Below are 17,290 nucleotides of genomic sequence, written 5' to 3' on the forward strand. Positions count from 1 at the left end.
TCTGGCGTGTTAAATAATTTGGGTGGTATGAACAAAAGAGCATTATGGCCTCAGATGTTTACAATGTGATGAAAGCAACAAGCAAATGTATGGTGCCTGTTGTACATCAAGAGTGATAATCGAGGTGATTCGAAAATATGATCACAGATTCTGGTTCTCCTAAATGAAAAGGTGTAATCTGAATCCACTGCAAGAGGATCTTGGATGAGATAAAGGGACGCCACTTTACACATTAAATAACCCGTTCTTACATCAATTGCCCTCTCAAAGTAATGGAATAAACGGAACACAATTCTTCCGTTCTCTTAGACTCGATGTTCGAAACAAGGTTGTTCTCATATAAAACATGTAAACGTCAGACAATTACCAGTCTCCATTACTGATGGAACATATTTCACTGGACGTCAAAGGTAAACAAAATGCATGAAAACTATAGGAATGGATCACTGAAAGGTTAGAAATAGAGTAAGCTAAATTATCAAATTGTCAAACCGGTAGCTCTCACCAGTCACGCTATTTGCATAAACAATTACGAGCATATATCAAGGTATCTAAAACTGGATTCTCCAGACAGCTTTAATATTGCCCAGTGCGGCGTCAAACAACCACAATATATTCTTACACACATCACCAGGTACTCTGATTGGAGCATCCCGTATATATTCTCCTATTTGGGTAAAGCTGCCCTCCAGCCAGCATGTAGTTGTTTGCTGAATTGAGCCACCAGGGCGCTGTAGGCGGAATCATAAGCCAGGTTCTTGTTTTCCTGAGGATCGCCATAATGGTCGTACAGTTCCACACCAAACACTTGGGTCCAGTCCGGCTTGTACACAGGTTGTAAGTTGAATTTGACCCACTCTGTGTATCTGTAATGATCGGTGGTCATGCTGTAGCCCATTTGATCTCCGTTGTATTCATTCCTCGGGTACTGGGAGAATACAGCCTTCTTCCAGTTGGGACTTGCTGGGTTTGTTATCAGCGGTATCAAACTAGTGCCTTCAGTGCAGACTAGAACGTTAGTGGAGTTTTCTGGACAGAGATTAATGGGAGGTAGACCTGCAGCTTCTACCAGAGTAGGAAAAAGATCCACAAACTCGGTGAGTTCTTCCGTCACGATGCCCTTGTCAGTGAGACCCGGCACATGTACCATCATCGGGGCGTGCGTGGCAATGTCAAAGTCCGTGTGTTTGCACCACTCACCGTGTTCCCCCAGTTGCCAGCCGTGATCTCCCCAGAAGGAGATGATTGTATTGTTGTCCAGGCCTTGATTCTCCAGCTCCTGGATAAGTCGTCCCAGTTCGTAGTCTGTGTAGCTGAGGGCGCTGTAGTAGGCTCTCCTCAAACCGAGGATGACATCGTTTGGGAGTGTGGTGTTGATGTCTCCCGAAATATGTAATTTCTCAATGTCAACGAATTGCCTAAGCTCTGAATAATTAGACCATGCAATTACCGGCATCTTATCAGGAGCGTATGGATTGGGTGGGAGATTAATTGAAGACTCAGGGTACATGTCAAAGAACATCTGTGGTGCCAAAAAGGGAAGATGAGGTTTGTGGAATCCTTGAGCGATGAAAAATGGACGTTCTCCTGATCTAGCCTGAGGGGCTGCTTGTCTGATCATGTTAATTGCATAATCTGCATTCTGGGTGTCTTGAAGGGAGTTGTTCTTTAGAAGGTCCATCGGCACATTCAACCAGGTATCATGCTCCTTGATTGCAAACTTGTTTGCTTGACCTCCTACTTCAAAATATGGCTCAGTCCAGGAAATCGGGTCGTTATAATTAGAAGCATGTCCTGGATGGAAAACCTTTCCAGATCCTATCGTTCTGTAGCCGTGCTCCTTGAAATACTGAGGGATGGTGGTGAAGTTACCTCCCACATCTCTCCAGTAAGCTTGTAGATCATACACATGGGTAGTGTCTGGTCTTCGTCCTGTGAGGAGAGATGATCGGCTCGGGGAACACACAGCCTGCTGAACATAGGCTCTCTTTAACAGAAGACTCTTCCGAGCGAGGGCGTCAATGTTGGGTGAATGTATCGGAGGATGAACAGGACTGGGGAAGTCTTTTCCTTCAAAAATGGTGAGTTCCGGTCTCATGTCATCTGCCACTAAAAACAACACATTCATACGAGCCTGGGCGGCAGTCACCGCCAGCAGCAGAAGAGTCACCCTCAACATTATAGCGTCTAAATCACACTCTTCCAACTGACGCAAAATGATTTATATATTTTCTAGCCTGTGAAGATAGCAGACGACCCTTATCATTTGGAATGTTTGTTATTTGATATGGCCCTGAACAAGGACTGGCAGTAGCAGAACACTTTTCGCGCAAGGACGTCCAGGTCTGGTGATTCCATAGGAGGTGTCAGACATGGAGCAGGGTGTCAGACATGGAGGTCAACTAAAGATTACTTGAAAGTATTTATATTTTGATAAGCGACATATTACAAATGTTTGGGAACATGCACCTGTGTCTTTATCGTTACCTCATGGCATTGCATAAGAACCTTTTATATCCGACAACAGGCCAGGCTGTGTGGTGCATGGTCATGACATGTGTATTCTGCCTGTTTTGATTGTCCATGAAACGTATCTACGGTTTTCAAGAAATGCAAAATGTCAACCTAAAGGTATGACAAGACTTGATTATCCAATGGAAGAGATTCTACTGGAATTAAAAGCCAAACAGCAGCTGCAGTGGAAAGCAACGATGACATCGCAAAACGGGTTAGCATGTCCAGCATTAAGAAGAAATGCAACTCTTCAGCCAAAAATGAATCACCCACCCTGATATTGCTGCGTCATGGATACACGCCGAGAAATAAACTCTGTCAAAAAAGAAACGCAACCCCCTGTATTTTAGAGATTTTAATCTTACGTTTTAGGACGACAGAGCATTTTTATTATTTAAGACAGAAGTCTGAAGTTTGGCAGAATAATAACCAAGATAGTCATGTTTAAAATTGTCATTTCAAAAGTTATCTCACAGACACCAGTTTGGCAGAAGGTGAGGCTTTCTTCCTCATGGTTTGGTAGACTGTCAGTTTTACCTGAAGTCATGGCGATGCATACTATAGAAATGATACGTTACGTTGACGAACGCGTCGATCCAGAGTATCCCACAGGTGTTCAATAGGGTTGAGGTCTGGTGATTTAGAGGGCCATGGCAAGACATTGACGTTGGATTTCTGCAGAAAGTTCATTGTTGCACGTGGAGTATGAAGCCGGGCGTTGTCCTGTTGAGAAATCTGTGTCTGTTGGTCAATAATCGGTAGAAGGTGAGGCTGTAACACGTGGTTGATGTAACGTTGGGCTGTCAGGTTCCCTGGAACGATCACCAAGTCTGAGTTTTGGTTGTATGAGATTGCTCCCCAAACCATAACGCTGTCCCTTCAAATCTGTCCACCTGTCGGACGCAGATGGGCGCAAAACGTTTATGACGTCTCCTATACACACGCTGTCTTCAGTCGTGACGTTGCAAAAGAAAACGTGATTCATCAGAAAACCAGATGAGCCTCCAGTTTTGTAAAGTCCATATCCTTACGTTGTTGCACCACCTGAGTCGTCGGCGTCGATGTAGGGGGCGTAGTACAGGTCCAACAACTGGTCTACAGGCACGTAAACCCGCTTCTTTCAGACGGCTCCTAATCGTTTAAGCTGACACTCTCCTCAAACTTGGTATTTGTGTGGCAGTCACGGTTGGTAGGGCATGCCGATTACGCAGGTGATGGACCTGGATGTACCGATCTTGAAGGGGGGTCGTGATTCTTGGCCTTCCGATTCTTGGGCGATCGTTGGTCGAATTGAAGTTGTTGTAGCGGCTCCAAAGTCGGCATATCGTTGTTTTGTGAACATTTAGGTGCCGTGCAACAGTTCCAAAACTTTCTCCGGCTTGAACACGATCAATGGCGATATTTCGGTCGGCAGCACTCAATCGTGGCATTTTTAACACTGCTTTTCGGGACAAATGAATGAATAAAATACGAAAGCACATGGGCTTTTATACACCCCTACATTAACTGCCATTTTCTTGATTTGCATGTGCATTTGCCTTTTTGTGCGAAGTCACCAGGGTCATTTCATGCGTTGTGACGGAATAAGCAATAAAATACACTTATGCGTGAAAATGCAGTTGTTTGGATGTAATCTTCATTAAATATGTGTATAATTTCAATACATTTGAATAAAATTTAGTTTGGAAGCAATAACTTTATTCAAACGAATTTTCAATATCTGAGGACAGGGGTTGCGTTTTTTGACAGAGTTTATTCAATCACTATAACAGAGTTACCTTGTTCACTCCATAACCTGCAGAAGCGATTACAGTAGTATACTTTCTCAAAACTATCGGGCACTACTGTTGTATTCCATGCATCTGAACTGGGATACAGGAACCTAGTAGCCATATTCGCACACAACGCTTTGCGTCAAGATTGGAATGTTAAAATGTTAAATGTGTGGTATTTTCAAACTATTATTATTTTCTGGTACAGACATGAAGCTGTACAGCCTCTTGCCCTTGCTCAAACACTCACTTTCTTGCTCACTCACTTTGTCCCTTTCTGAGGCACACTCTCTCCTGCTCATCCACTAGCTTCTTCTCCACTTTGTTAATCCACTCGCTTACGTCCCCTTACTCAATCTTTCTCAACCTTTTGCTCATTCGCCCTCTAGCTACCTCCCTTGAACACTCACTCACTCTTGACCACCCACGCCCCTGTTCTCTCCCGTTCTTAAAGTGAAGCTCGTCTCAACTCACTCTTATAGTCATTGTGAAATACCGGAAAAAAGCATGAGTATCCAAATGCCAGCGGTAACTGCTATCACGGCAGAAAGGTGGTTTCTGCTGAAAGTCTACCTTCGATTATCAAGTGTAATTATATCTCCATGTTCAACCATTCTCTAGCTGGACATGGGTTCTTTCTCCGTGGTGTAGTGGATAGGGTGTCTGTGGTTCGATCCCAGACAACGTCATAACCAAAAAAGGCCTGACACTCGCCATAACGGGACAAAACACGAACGGCTGGCTTGAAATCACTATTATTATTATTATTATTTGTGTTTTATAATTCATTTATATAGCGCCTATTATCCATCTGACAAGTTGCTCACTGGACGCTGTAATCAGAACTTGATCTGATTATATTACGCCGGATAAACCAAGTGTAATCATGCCTTACATGTAGCTTCCATGCTATTTGCATTACCACTATATGCATGTAAATATATACCAACAACTATATTGTCTAGAGAGCTTTAATATATCACACAGATCACCAGGTGTTCTTATTGGAGCATCCCCTATATATTCCTCCTATTTGGGTAAAGCTGCCCTCCAGCCAGCATGTAGTTGTTTGCTGAATTGATCCACAAGGGAGCTGAAGGCGGAATCATAAGCCAGGTTCTTGTTTTCCTGAGGATCGCCATAATGGTCGTACAGTTCCACACCAAACACTTCTGTCCAGTCCGGTTTGTACACAGGTTGTAAGTTGAATTTGACCCACTCTGTGTATCTGTAATGATCGGTGGTCATGCTGTAGCCCATTTGATCTCCGTTGTATTCATTCCTCGGGTACTGGGAGAATACAGCCTTCTTCCAGTTGGGACTTGCTGGGTTTATTATCAGAGGTATCAAACTAGTGCCTTCAGTGCAGACTAGAACGTCGGTGGAGTTTTCTGGACACAGATTTATAGGAGGTAGACCTGCAGCTTCTACCAGAGTAGGAAACAAATCCACAAACTCGGTGAGTTCTTCAGTCACGATGCCCTTGTCAGTGAGACCCGGCATATGTACCATCATAGGGGCGTGCGTGGCGATGTCAAAGTCCGTGTGTTTGCACCACTCACCATGTTCCCCCAGTTGCCAACCGTGATCTCCCCAGAAGGAGATGATTGTGTTGTTGGCCAGGCCTTGATTCTCCAGCTCCTGGACTATTCTTCCGAGTTCGTAGTCCGTGTAGCTGAGAGCGCTGTAGTAGGCTCTCCTCTAGTTGAGGATAACATCGTTTGGGAGTGTGGTGTTGATGTCTCCTGTAACATGTAATTTCTCAATGTCTTCGTAAGCTCCGAGCTCTGTTAAATAATAATTAGACCATGCAATTTCCGGCATCTTATCAGGAGCATATGGGTTGGCTGGAAGACTGATGGAGGACTCGGGGTACATGTCAAAGAACTTCTGTGGTGCCACAAAGGGAAGATGAGGTTTGTGGAAACCTTGGGCGATGAAGAAAGGACGTTCTCCAGATCTAGCTTGAGGGGCCGCTTCTCTAATCATTTGAATCGCATGGTCATTATTCTGTGTGTCTTGAAGGGAGTTGTTCTTCAGAACATCCATCGGCACATTCAACCAGGAAACATGCTCCTTGTATACAAAATTGTTTGCAAGACCTCCTACTTCAAAATATGGGTCTGTCCAGGAGATCGGGTCGTTGTCGTTAGAAGCATTTCCAGGGTGGAAAATCTTACCCGAACCTATCGTCCTGTAGCCGTGCTCCTTGAAATACTGAGGGATGGTGGTGAAGTTACCTCCCACAACTCTCCAGTAAGCTTGTAGATCATACACATGGGTTGTGTCTGGTCTTCGTCCAGTGAGGAGAGATGATCTGCTCGGGGAACACACAGCCTGCTGAACATGGGCTCTCTTTAACAGAAGACTCTTCCGAGCGAGGGCGTCAAGGTTGGGTGAATGTATCGGAGGGTGGACAGGACTGGGGAAGTCTTTTCCACCAAAAATGGAGAGTTCCGGTCTCATGTCATCAGCCACTAAAAACAACACATTCATGCGAGCCTGGGCGGCAGTCACCGCCAGCAGCAGAAGAGTCACCCTCAACATTATTGCGTCTAAATCACACTGTGTTCAAGCTGAAGAGAATGGATTTATGTATCTTCTAGCCTGTGAAGATAGCAGACGATTCTTATCACTTGGAATGTTTGAAATTTCATGTTTGAAAAAACATAAAATATACTAGCCACATAAAGAAACTGTGCATTGTCAAAACATTATCCCAGTTGATAAGTACGATAACAATGTCAAAGGTACATATAAACTTTAATGGAGGGATCATGAGACCATAACAAGTCGGGAGAATTTCAATTGAAAAGTCAATCACAATGACGTCACGACTCCACAAGCGGGACAATGTCACAAGCTCAATAACGGGTATGTCCACCATCGGCATTGAGAACAGCAGTGCATCGACGACGCATAGAGCCTATCAAACGTGCAAGGAAGGCTTGTGGGATGTCACGCCAGATTCTCTCAAGTTCTGTTGCAAGTCAAGGACGTTATCTGGCGGACTAGGAAGACGGCGTAGACGTCGATCCATCCCGTTCCAAACATGCTCTATCGGGGAGAGATCCGGTGAATTTGCAGTCCAAGGCAGTAAGTCAACGTTGTGGTGTTGCAAGAAATCCATAGCAACCCTTGCCATTTGAGGGCGGGCATTGTCCTGTTGGAATGTTAACCCAGGGCCATGACGTTGCAGAAATGGAATTGCCACAGGTCGAAGAATCTGATCCCTGTAACCCACACCAGTTAAGTTGCCCTGAACAATCACCAAAGAAGTTCTTTGGCGTGCTGTTAATCCACCCCAAATCATCACGGAACCACCACCAAAGCGATTCCTCTCCAAGACACAGGCCTGTGCATAACGTTCTCCCACGCGTCTTATAGGCACGTTGACGTCCATCACTATGGAAATGTTAAACCTGGACTCATCTGTAAAAACAACATTTCTCCATCAAAACAAGGGTCTGCGGACATGATTTCGGCATCACATTCGGCGAGCTTGTCGATGACGTTGTGTCAGGATAGGCCGTATGGCGGGACATCGTGGTCTGATCCCGTGATGACGTAAACGTTGTCGAACTGTGTTGGGGTGGATACGGCGAAGTCGTGGGATGGTTCGGGCAGTCATCACTGCAGTCTGAAACCTGTGGCGAAGATGGGTCACCCTTATCCATCTGTCCTGTTTTGGCGTTGTTGCACGTGGACGTCCAGAACGTGGCCGATCGATGACGTCATTTGTGTTCTGGAAGCGTCTCACCATTTCAGAAATGGTGTTCCGGTGGCAGTGGAAATGTGCAGCCACTTGTCGTTGAGACATTCCCCCACGGACCATCCCAATGGCCTCATGACGTTGTGCAGACGTGAGCCTTGGCATGCTATGCATTTCAATAGCCGTTTAATTTTTTGAACAATCGCAAGGGCAGGAGTTGAGCTTTCCAAAGTGACAGTATTGTGTGGCATTCATTTGCTCTGTTTCTCTTTCCCGGAACGCACGTGCAACAACGTATTGCACGTGTCAAGGACGAACCCACTGACGTCACGGAATGTGGCACGTGCATGCATGTTGGATACATGTCACTAATCTCTGAGTTTAAATCCTTATGTGTCTACACAGGTTTGATAAATTTAGATTTTAAATTTTTGTATGCACAGTTTCTTTATGTGCCTAGTATATACTGAAATGCAAAAGTTATTGTAATATGCAAACAACAAATGAAAAGATATTGCATTGAAAAGTCAAATGTTGTAAAGTATTGTAACCATCGACAAGCTCACCTTGCACATGCAAATGATCCACAACATAAGATGGGATTCATAAGGAAGTTCAAACGGTCAGTAGCAAGTGTGTCAACCTTGTGAATTGGTGCAGGGCTGACACCTTCACCTCTTTGAGGTAATTTAACGTCGAGGCAAGGATATATCATGCCATATCCTAGGAATAATTTGACAGAGTTTCTGCAGTGTTGTTGGAGTACTCAGACATCATAAACGTCGATCCATTTCATCACAAACGTGTTCACTCTGTCGACGTCTGGAGTGGTGTATGGCCCGTCGGCAGTGGAACCTGAGGACATGGAGGAGGGTCCACTGGTCAGATGAGAGCAGGTTCCTCCTCTACGTTACAGATGGTCGAATGAGAGTGTGGAGGCATAAAAACACTGCTTACGTGCCCAGGTATATCCACCCTACTGTTCCTTGTGGTGGAGGATCGGTTATGATCTGGGGTTGTCTTTCACACGACTGTAAACTTCAAATGGTGACTGTCCGAAGAAATCTTAATGGTCAGCAGTACATCCGGGATATTCTCCATCCAGTTGTCGTGCCTCACTTTGACAACCACCTGTTGGCTACTCACCATATATTCATGGACGACAACGCCAAGCCGCATCGTCCAGAATGAGGCTATCATGACATTACCTTGGCCAGCAATGAGCCCCGATTTGAATCCTTTGGAGCACATCTGGGACTTTCTTGGACGCCGTGTGAGGTTGAGAGAACCCCCTCTCCAGCATCTTGCACAGCTGGAAGCTGCTTTGCATGAAGAATGGCGGCAATTGCCACTTGATCGTATCAGAAGGTTTACCAGTAGCATGAGGAGGAGGATTCAAGCTGTCATCCAAGCACCTGGGGGATACACCCGATACTGATGCCAGACCCATCAGATGTTAACATGTGACATTCCTTGTGCATCATTTCTTGTAATAGTCAGCCATTGACAATGCTACGGCCATACTTGTTCAGTGACTATTTTCATCAAAAATCAATAGTGACCAAATCACATTGGTTACGCTATTAAAACAACACGTATTGGAATCATTGTCTTGTTTTTCATTTGTCAATAGATCGTATGTTTCACAATAGCTAAGGTTCCACTATCTTTGGAATAGTGAGTGAGTTACAGCAAGTTTTGTTTCTCATCATCCAAAAAAAAGGGGGGTGCTTAATTAAATTCCAGGTGTATATATCGTTTGTGGGGCATCATTAGTGCATTTTAAATACTTCTTTCGGCAGGCAGATTCTAAATTTACAAAACATTCTTAAAAGGGACTTATCATTAAGAACACTGATATACTTTTCAGGTCCGAACATCGATTTACATTGTGAATAATGACTAAGAAAACTGGATGAATTGACTGATGCGTACCAATTCTGAATATATATATATATCTTGTATTCGTTGTTTAAATGTTGACAAAAACATTTTTATATCACCAACATCTTGCTTAAACCAAACATAAGAAAACCCGCTTGAAAATAACATATTTCTCACATCTGAAGCCCATGAATACTTTCCACATTTATCAAGTGATAACAATAATTGATAGCTTTGATGGGGTAGCGATAATCAGGCATTCTTATAAGTTTAATGCAGTATCTAATAACTCTCATTTGACTCTCAATATGCATGTTATAACGTCCTGTTTCGCCAAGTATGGCTTTATTGGAAGCAAATTTACCTACTGTAAGAAATCTTTTAAAATAGGATGCATGGACATTTTCAATCGCTTCGAAATAATTTGCTTCCCGTATGATATGGAAAATTATGACATGATTATATATGTTAAAAGAAATATACTGGGTCAAAAAAAGAAACTTCACATTCTTTCTTCAGGGCACTGTAAAAGAACAAGAGATGGTAAGATGGTGAAGTTGTTATTATTTCATTGCTGAGATCTGTGTGATGTACTCGATACACTGACAGTGCCATAATCAGTTCCATTAGGCTACACCGCCGTTCCAAAACATGGGTATACAGAATGTCAAGTCACAAGAATAAAAAATGCGAAATTTCTCAGTTCAATATCGTGTATGGCCGCCTCGCGCATTCACCACTGCCAAACACCGTCTCCTCGTCGACTGCCTGATGCTTTTGAACACGTGGTTGGGGATTCTGCGCCATTGCTCTTGCAAGGCAGTGCCAAGTTCCATCAAATTCTGAGGTTGGTTCCTAAGACCACGAAGCCTTCTCCCAAGTGCATCCCAAACGTGCTCTATTGGATTAAGGTCGATGGCCAGTCCATGGCGTTGATTCCAGCGTTTTGAAGGAAATTTCGTGTCAACATCACGGTATGCGGCCGAGCATTATCATGCTGGAACTGTAGACCTGGGCCATGAGCCGCAATGAAAGGAAAGAGTTCAGGGGTGAGCACCTGGTCGCGGTAAGTAGCAGCTGTGAGGTATGACCAGATGTCGGGAACGGTTGTTCCCACAGAAGGCACCCCACACCATGCAACTTCCGCCCCCGAATCTGTCGACTTCCTGTACACAACATTGGGCATACCGTTCCCGACGTCGTCTCCAGACTCTATGCCTGCCGTCGGCGAATCTGAGGGTAAACCTGGATTGATCGCTAAAGACGACTCGATTCCAGTCTCTCTGGGTCCATCGGAGGTGACGTTGGGCCCACAGCAGACGTTGACGTTGATGAAACGGCGTCAATATTGGCCCACGATATGGACGTCGAGAATGGAGATTGGCAGCCCGCAACCGATTTCGAATGGTCTGTGAGGACAGTCGACCTCTAAACATCTCAGCCCTGGTTCGTGTAGCCGGCAGAAATCTGTCACGTAGGTGACGTAGGACGATTTGACGGTCTTCTGCTCGTGACGTCACACGTGGACGACCCGACCTTGGGCGATCAGAAGTGGTGCCAGTTTGTTGTAGACGACCTCGCAAGTCATACACAGTACGACGGCTGCATCCCATTGCTCTTGCGACGTCAATAACTGATCTTCCCGCTTGCAACATGCCAACGGCACGTTCGAGTTGCACATTTGACAATCGTGGCATTTCAAGTACCGTTAGAACTGTGGTTTAAAAGTGATTTTTCAATTCTTGAGGCCAATGCAAACACGTGCACATGAAGAAAACTTCGATGCGAAGATCACGTGATCGACTGCATGTGCAAAACCTGATTTGGCACTAACGTCATTTGCACGACGAATGGATGGGTTTAATGGGTTTTGCTAACGTTTTTTCTAGAGTCGAAAGATAGGGATGCCATTTCGGATACATAGATGTATCATCAGAGAAAAATTATTCATTATTTTTCAAATGACATTTTGTGAAGTTTCTTTTTTGACTCAGTATATATTAAATCACAACCTTTTGTTATATGTTATAAAAGATCAAAGAAAGTATACATTTACACACACAAAAATTCTTATGTGTTAGCCAGCGCGTATGCATATGCTTAAATTTGCTAGTACACATGAAAGGCAAAATGGTATTATATCTACCTAAATACTTCTTTATAGAGTCGCAAAGCGTAGTATTTCAAGCAAACACGTTGCTCGAAGTGAAGCCTTCTATATATTCTCAACAACACGTTGATATTGCTGGAATATTGCTGGAATATTGCTAAGAGCGGCATCAAACCCAACTCACTCACTCACTACAGGACTTTTAGGGGCCTATTTGCAAACAACGCCGCGTGTGAAGATAAGATTGTTGAGATGACAAATGCATGGTGTTTTGTAGTACCCAGTTTTGGTGGTACAGTTGTAGAGATGAACTGCCTCTCTACCTACCCCAACTACTCACATTCTGGCTCACCTTTCAACACTTTCCCTCTCTCCTGCTCATCCATTCAAACTCTCTGCCTCTTTCTCACTCACTCTGTCCCTTTCTGAGCACACTCTCTCTCTCATGCTCATCCACTCCTTCTTCTCTCCTTTGTTAATCCACTCACCAACTCTCCCTTTCTCTCTCTCTCCCTCTGTTGTTCATCCACTCACTTGGGTACAATGTGTGAAGCCCATGTCTGGTGTCCCCCGCCGTGATATTGCTGGAATATTACTAAAAGCGGCGTAAAACCATACTCACTCACTCATCCACTCACTACTTCCTCCCGTGCACACCCACTCACTCATTCACCCTTAATCCTTCCACTCTCCTGCTCTTCTTCCTCTTCTCCAGTGCTCACAATGACGCTCGTCTCATGTCACTCTTATTGTCATTGTGTAGATACATGAAAGCATTTGTATCCGAATGCCAGCGGTGACTGCCATCGCTGCAAAAAGGTGATTTCTGATGGAAGACTACCTTCGATTATCCACTATATTATATGTCCAATTTGTTAAACTTCATATAATAGTGTTCGGGCTGGACGCCGGTTCATGTCGGTGGCGTAGTGGATAGAGCGTCTGCTTAGGAGCAGAGGGTAGGTGGTTCAAGCCCTGACAGCGTCATACGAAAATTCGATAATAAATGGTATGTGTTGTTACCTTGCCTGAAGCTTGGCGTTAAGAGACTGGCTGGCTCGGAGTCACTGTTATGTGTCTCAGTCGGATATCCATATTACACTATGACATGATGTTCCAATGGGTTAGTACGGACAAGTACAAGTAAACATGCATCCACGTGCATGTGTGAGATGATCTTTCACCCCATCTCGTTATGTAAAAATGTTGATAAATCTTTATATCATTATTGGATAGTATAACATGAAGTTCAACTTTGCGTGTCAGGTGCTTGCGAACAAACACAATCACATAATCGCCATAGTGAGTTTAGTTTTACGCCGCTTTTAGCAATATTCCAGCAATATCACGGCGGGGACACTAGAAATGGGCTTAACACATTGTACCCACGTGAGGAATCGAACCCGGGTCTTCGGCGTGACGAGCGAACGCTTTAACCACTAGGCTACCCCACCGCCCCTAATCGCCATAGACTTTTCAGTTATGGTGAAACCATCGAGCAACTGTAAAGTGGTGATACATCAAGAGTTATAATCACGGAGATTTGAACCTATCACCATAGATGCCGGTTCTTCTAGAGTACGCGATGGGGTAGCCTAGTGGTTAAGGCGTTCGCTGGCCACGCTGAGGACCTGGGTTCGATTCCCATATGGGCAAATTGTGTGAAGCCCATTTCTGGTGTCCCTGGCCGTGATTTGCTGGAATATTGCTAAAAGCGGCGTAAAACTAAACTCACTCAGTCACTGTATTGTCACTGCCGCTAGACCATACCTGCCCTGCCCGAGACCCGCTGAAGTGCCTGGCAACAGATGTGTATCTGCGAGATAAAACTACACCCACTCACTCCTAAAGTATGCAACAGTAGAATGGTAGGAATTTTCAGGAAAAACTGGAATTTGATGCGACGGGATCCTGGACAAACTAAGGGAGGCAACTCATCAGAATGAACTACTGCTCCCACACAGTAAGGTTATTCATGCTCACTCAGCAATGGGCAATGGGCAGGATCCTGATTCTTCAGTTTTCTTAGACTCGATGTTTAAACAAGGGAGTTACGTCCAGAATAACTAGTCTCCATTACTGATGATACAAATTTCTTTGGCGTCAAAGACAAAAACACGGAGGTGAATATTATAGGAATGGATCACTGAAAATCAGTAACACCAGTTAATAGAGTAAGCTCATTCTTCATGTCCCACCAGTAGCTCCGCCACTCATATAATTTGCATGAACAATTGAATGCATGTAAAAATTGTCTAAAACTGAATTGTCCAGACAGCTTTAATATTGCCGCTTGCCCCGTCAAACGACAAACAATATATTTTTCAAAAAAACTATCACTAGGTGCTCTGATTGGAGCATCCCCAATATATTTCTCCTATTTGGGTAAAGCTGCCCTCCAGCCAGCATGTAGTTGTTTGCTGTATTGAGCCACCAGAGCGCTGTAGGAGGAATCATAAGCCAGGTTCTTGTTTTCCTGAGGATCGCCATAATGGTCGTACAGTTCCACACCAAACACTTGGGTCCAGTCCGGCTTGTACACTGGTTGTGGTTTGAACTTGACCCACTCTGTGTATCTGTAATGATCGGTGGTCATGCTGTAGCCCATTTGATCACCGTTGTATTCATTCCTCGGGTACTGGGAGAACACAGCCTTCTTCCAGTTGGGACTTGCTGGGTTTGTTATCAGAGGTATCAAACTAGTGCCTTCAGTGCAGACAAGAACTTTAGTGGAGTTCTCTGGACAAAGATTAATAGGAGGTAGACCTGCAGCTTCTACCAGAGTAGGAAACAGATCCACAAACTCAGTGAGTTCTTCAGTCACGATGCCCTTGTCAGTGAGACCCGGCACATGTACCATCATAGGGGAGTGGGTGGCTAGCTCAAAGTCCGTGTGTTTGCACCACTCACCGTGTTCACCCAGTTGCCAACCGTGATCTCCCCAGAAGGAGATGATTGTGTTGTTGTCCAGGCCTTGATTCTCCAGCTCCTGGATAACTCGTCCCAGTTCGTAGTCTGTGTAGCTGAGGGCGCTGTAGTACCCTCTCCTCAAGTTGAGGATGACATCGTTTGGGAGTGTGGTGTTGATGTCTCCCGAAACGTGTAATCTCTCAATGTCAACATATTCTCTGAGTTCTGAATAATTAGACCATGCGATTACTGGCATTTTATCAGGAGCGTAGGGGTTCGGTGGGAGACTGATAGACGACAACGGGTACAAGTCAAAGAACATCTGTGGTGCCACAAAAGGAAGGTGAGGTTTGTGGAAACCTTGGGCGATGAAGAAAGGGCGTTCTCCAGATCTGGCTTGAGGGGCTGCTTTTCTAATCATGTTGATGGCATAATCTGTATTCTGCATGTCCCAAAGGGAGTTGTTCTTTAGAAGGTCCATTGGCACGCTCAACCAAGTAACTTGTTCCTTGTACACAAATTTGTTAACTGTTTTGCCTACTTCAAAATATGGGTCTGTCCAGGAAATCGGGTCGTTGTAGCCAGAAGCACGTCCTGGATGGAAAATCTTACCCGATCCTATCGTTCTGTAGCCATGTTCCTTGAAATACTGAGGGATGGTGGTGAAGTTCCCACCAACATCTCTCCAGTAAGCTTGTAGATCATACACATGGGTAGTGTCCGGTCTTCGTCCAGTGAGGAGAGATGATCTGCTCGGGGAACACACAGCCTGCTGAACATGGGCTCTCTTTAAAAGAAGACTCTTCCGAGCGAGAGCATCAAGATTCGGTGAATGTATCGGAGGGTGGACAGGACTTGGGAAGTCTTTCCCTTCAAAAATGGAGAGTTCCGGCCTCATGTCATCAGCCACCAAAAACAACACATTCATACGAGCCCGGGCGGCAGTCACCGCCAACAGCAGAAGAGTCACCCTCAGCATTGTAGCTTCAGAATTACACTGTCTTCACACTGACGAGAACGGATTTATATATTTTCTAGCCTGTGAAGATAGCAGACGATTCTTATCATTTGGAATGTTTGTTATGTGCACGTGTGACAAAACACAACAAAAACATGGCTCTAAACAGGAGCTGGCATTCACAGAAGACTCCTTCGAGCCAGTTCGTGTAGGTCAATCCATGGAAGGATGACACCAAGGGAACACATTTCCCTTAGTCTGAATGACTGTCGATGTCAAAAACAAATATATCGGTGTGTCAGACATTGAGGTCAGCAAAAGATAGCTTGAAAGAATCTAGATTTTGATAATTATAACAAATACTTGGGAACATGCACCTGTGTCTTTATCGTTATATCATGGCATGGCATAAGAACCTTTTGTATCACACAATCAATGTGTTGTGCTTGGCCATAACATGTACAGACTGCCTATACTGATTGTCTTTAAAATGTATTTATGGTTTTAAGTATATGTGAAATGTAAATGTGAGGGATAACCTGTCATGATTATCTGACGAAACAGATTCTACTGGGCGTATTGGCAGAGCAGCAGCGGAAATAGACTGAATCACTGGAAAGCAACGACGACACAAAGGAGTTCGCAAAAACGGTTAACATGTCCTGCTCAAAGACGAAATATGACTCTTCAGCTGAAAATTTACTTGGATGTTTTCGGTTTCTCAATGTCATCGAACTGCCTGAGCTCCGAATCATGTTAATGGCATAATTTGCATTGTGGGTGTCTTGAAGGAAGTTGTTCTTTAAGAACATCCATAACATGCTCCCCGATTGCAAACTTGTTTGCTGTACCTTTTCTTCAAAATGTGGCTCAGTCCAGGATATCGAGTCGTTGTAGTTTGTCCTGGACTGACTGACTGAGTTTGGTTCTACGCCGCTTTGGGCAATATTCCAGAAACATCACGGCGGGGGACACCAGAAATGGGCTTCACACATCGTTTGTCCTGGATGTCCCGGATGGAGTTTAGTTTGAAGATGAGTTAGACTTTGAACACCATACAGTTGGCGTGTCTCGTGTATGTCAGGTTAAATAGGGGAGGTATAGACAAAATGGTACGACGACGTCAGTCGTTTCAACTATGGTGAAACCAACCAGCAAATGCATGGAGCTCATACATCAAGAGGCCTTGATTTGAACCTATCATCATTAATTCTGATTTGCCTAAAGTGTGCAACAATATGCAGATACACATTGTCAGGAGGAACTGGAATTCAGACAGACGACAATTGTATCCTAGACCAGCAAAGGTACGCAACTCATCAGAATGAGTTACCACCCCAACACCACTTGGTTAGCCATGCTATGTTAAAGTCCTGGAAAAACAGCAATGTGATTCTTCATTTCGTTGTTGGCTCGATAGTCCAAACAAA

At 44.4% G+C, this 17,290-nt stretch overlaps 2 protein-coding genes across 2 annotated transcripts; both read right to left on the reverse strand.

Annotated features, from left to right (window-relative positions):
- Window positions 1–667: 667 nt before the first annotated feature.
- Window positions 668–2,179, reverse strand: LOC124287452 (iduronate 2-sulfatase-like). The gene has a single exon (XM_046724003.1). It carries the CDS (start codon window positions 2,177–2,179, stop codon window positions 668–670), a length of 1,512 nt encoding a protein of 503 aa, XP_046579959.1.
- A 3,113-nt stretch (window positions 2,180–5,292) lies between these two features.
- On the reverse strand, window positions 5,293–15,885 carry LOC124287488 (iduronate 2-sulfatase-like). The gene is made up of 2 exons (XM_046724042.1): window positions 14,982–15,885; window positions 5,293–5,927 (listed from the first exon to the last, which is right to left on the reverse strand). Exons 1-2 carry the CDS (start codon window positions 15,879–15,881, stop codon window positions 5,316–5,318), a joined length of 1,512 nt encoding a protein of 503 aa, XP_046579998.1. The 5' UTR covers window positions 15,882–15,885; the 3' UTR covers window positions 5,293–5,315.
- Window positions 15,886–17,290: the final 1,405 nt, after the last annotated feature.

This window comes from Haliotis rubra, unplaced genomic scaffold, assembly GCF_003918875.1.
Source record: "Haliotis rubra isolate DU_JTF1 unplaced genomic scaffold, ASM391887v1 Scf400, whole genome shotgun sequence".
NCBI lineage: Eukaryota > Metazoa > Mollusca > Gastropoda > Lepetellida > Haliotidae > Haliotis > Haliotis rubra.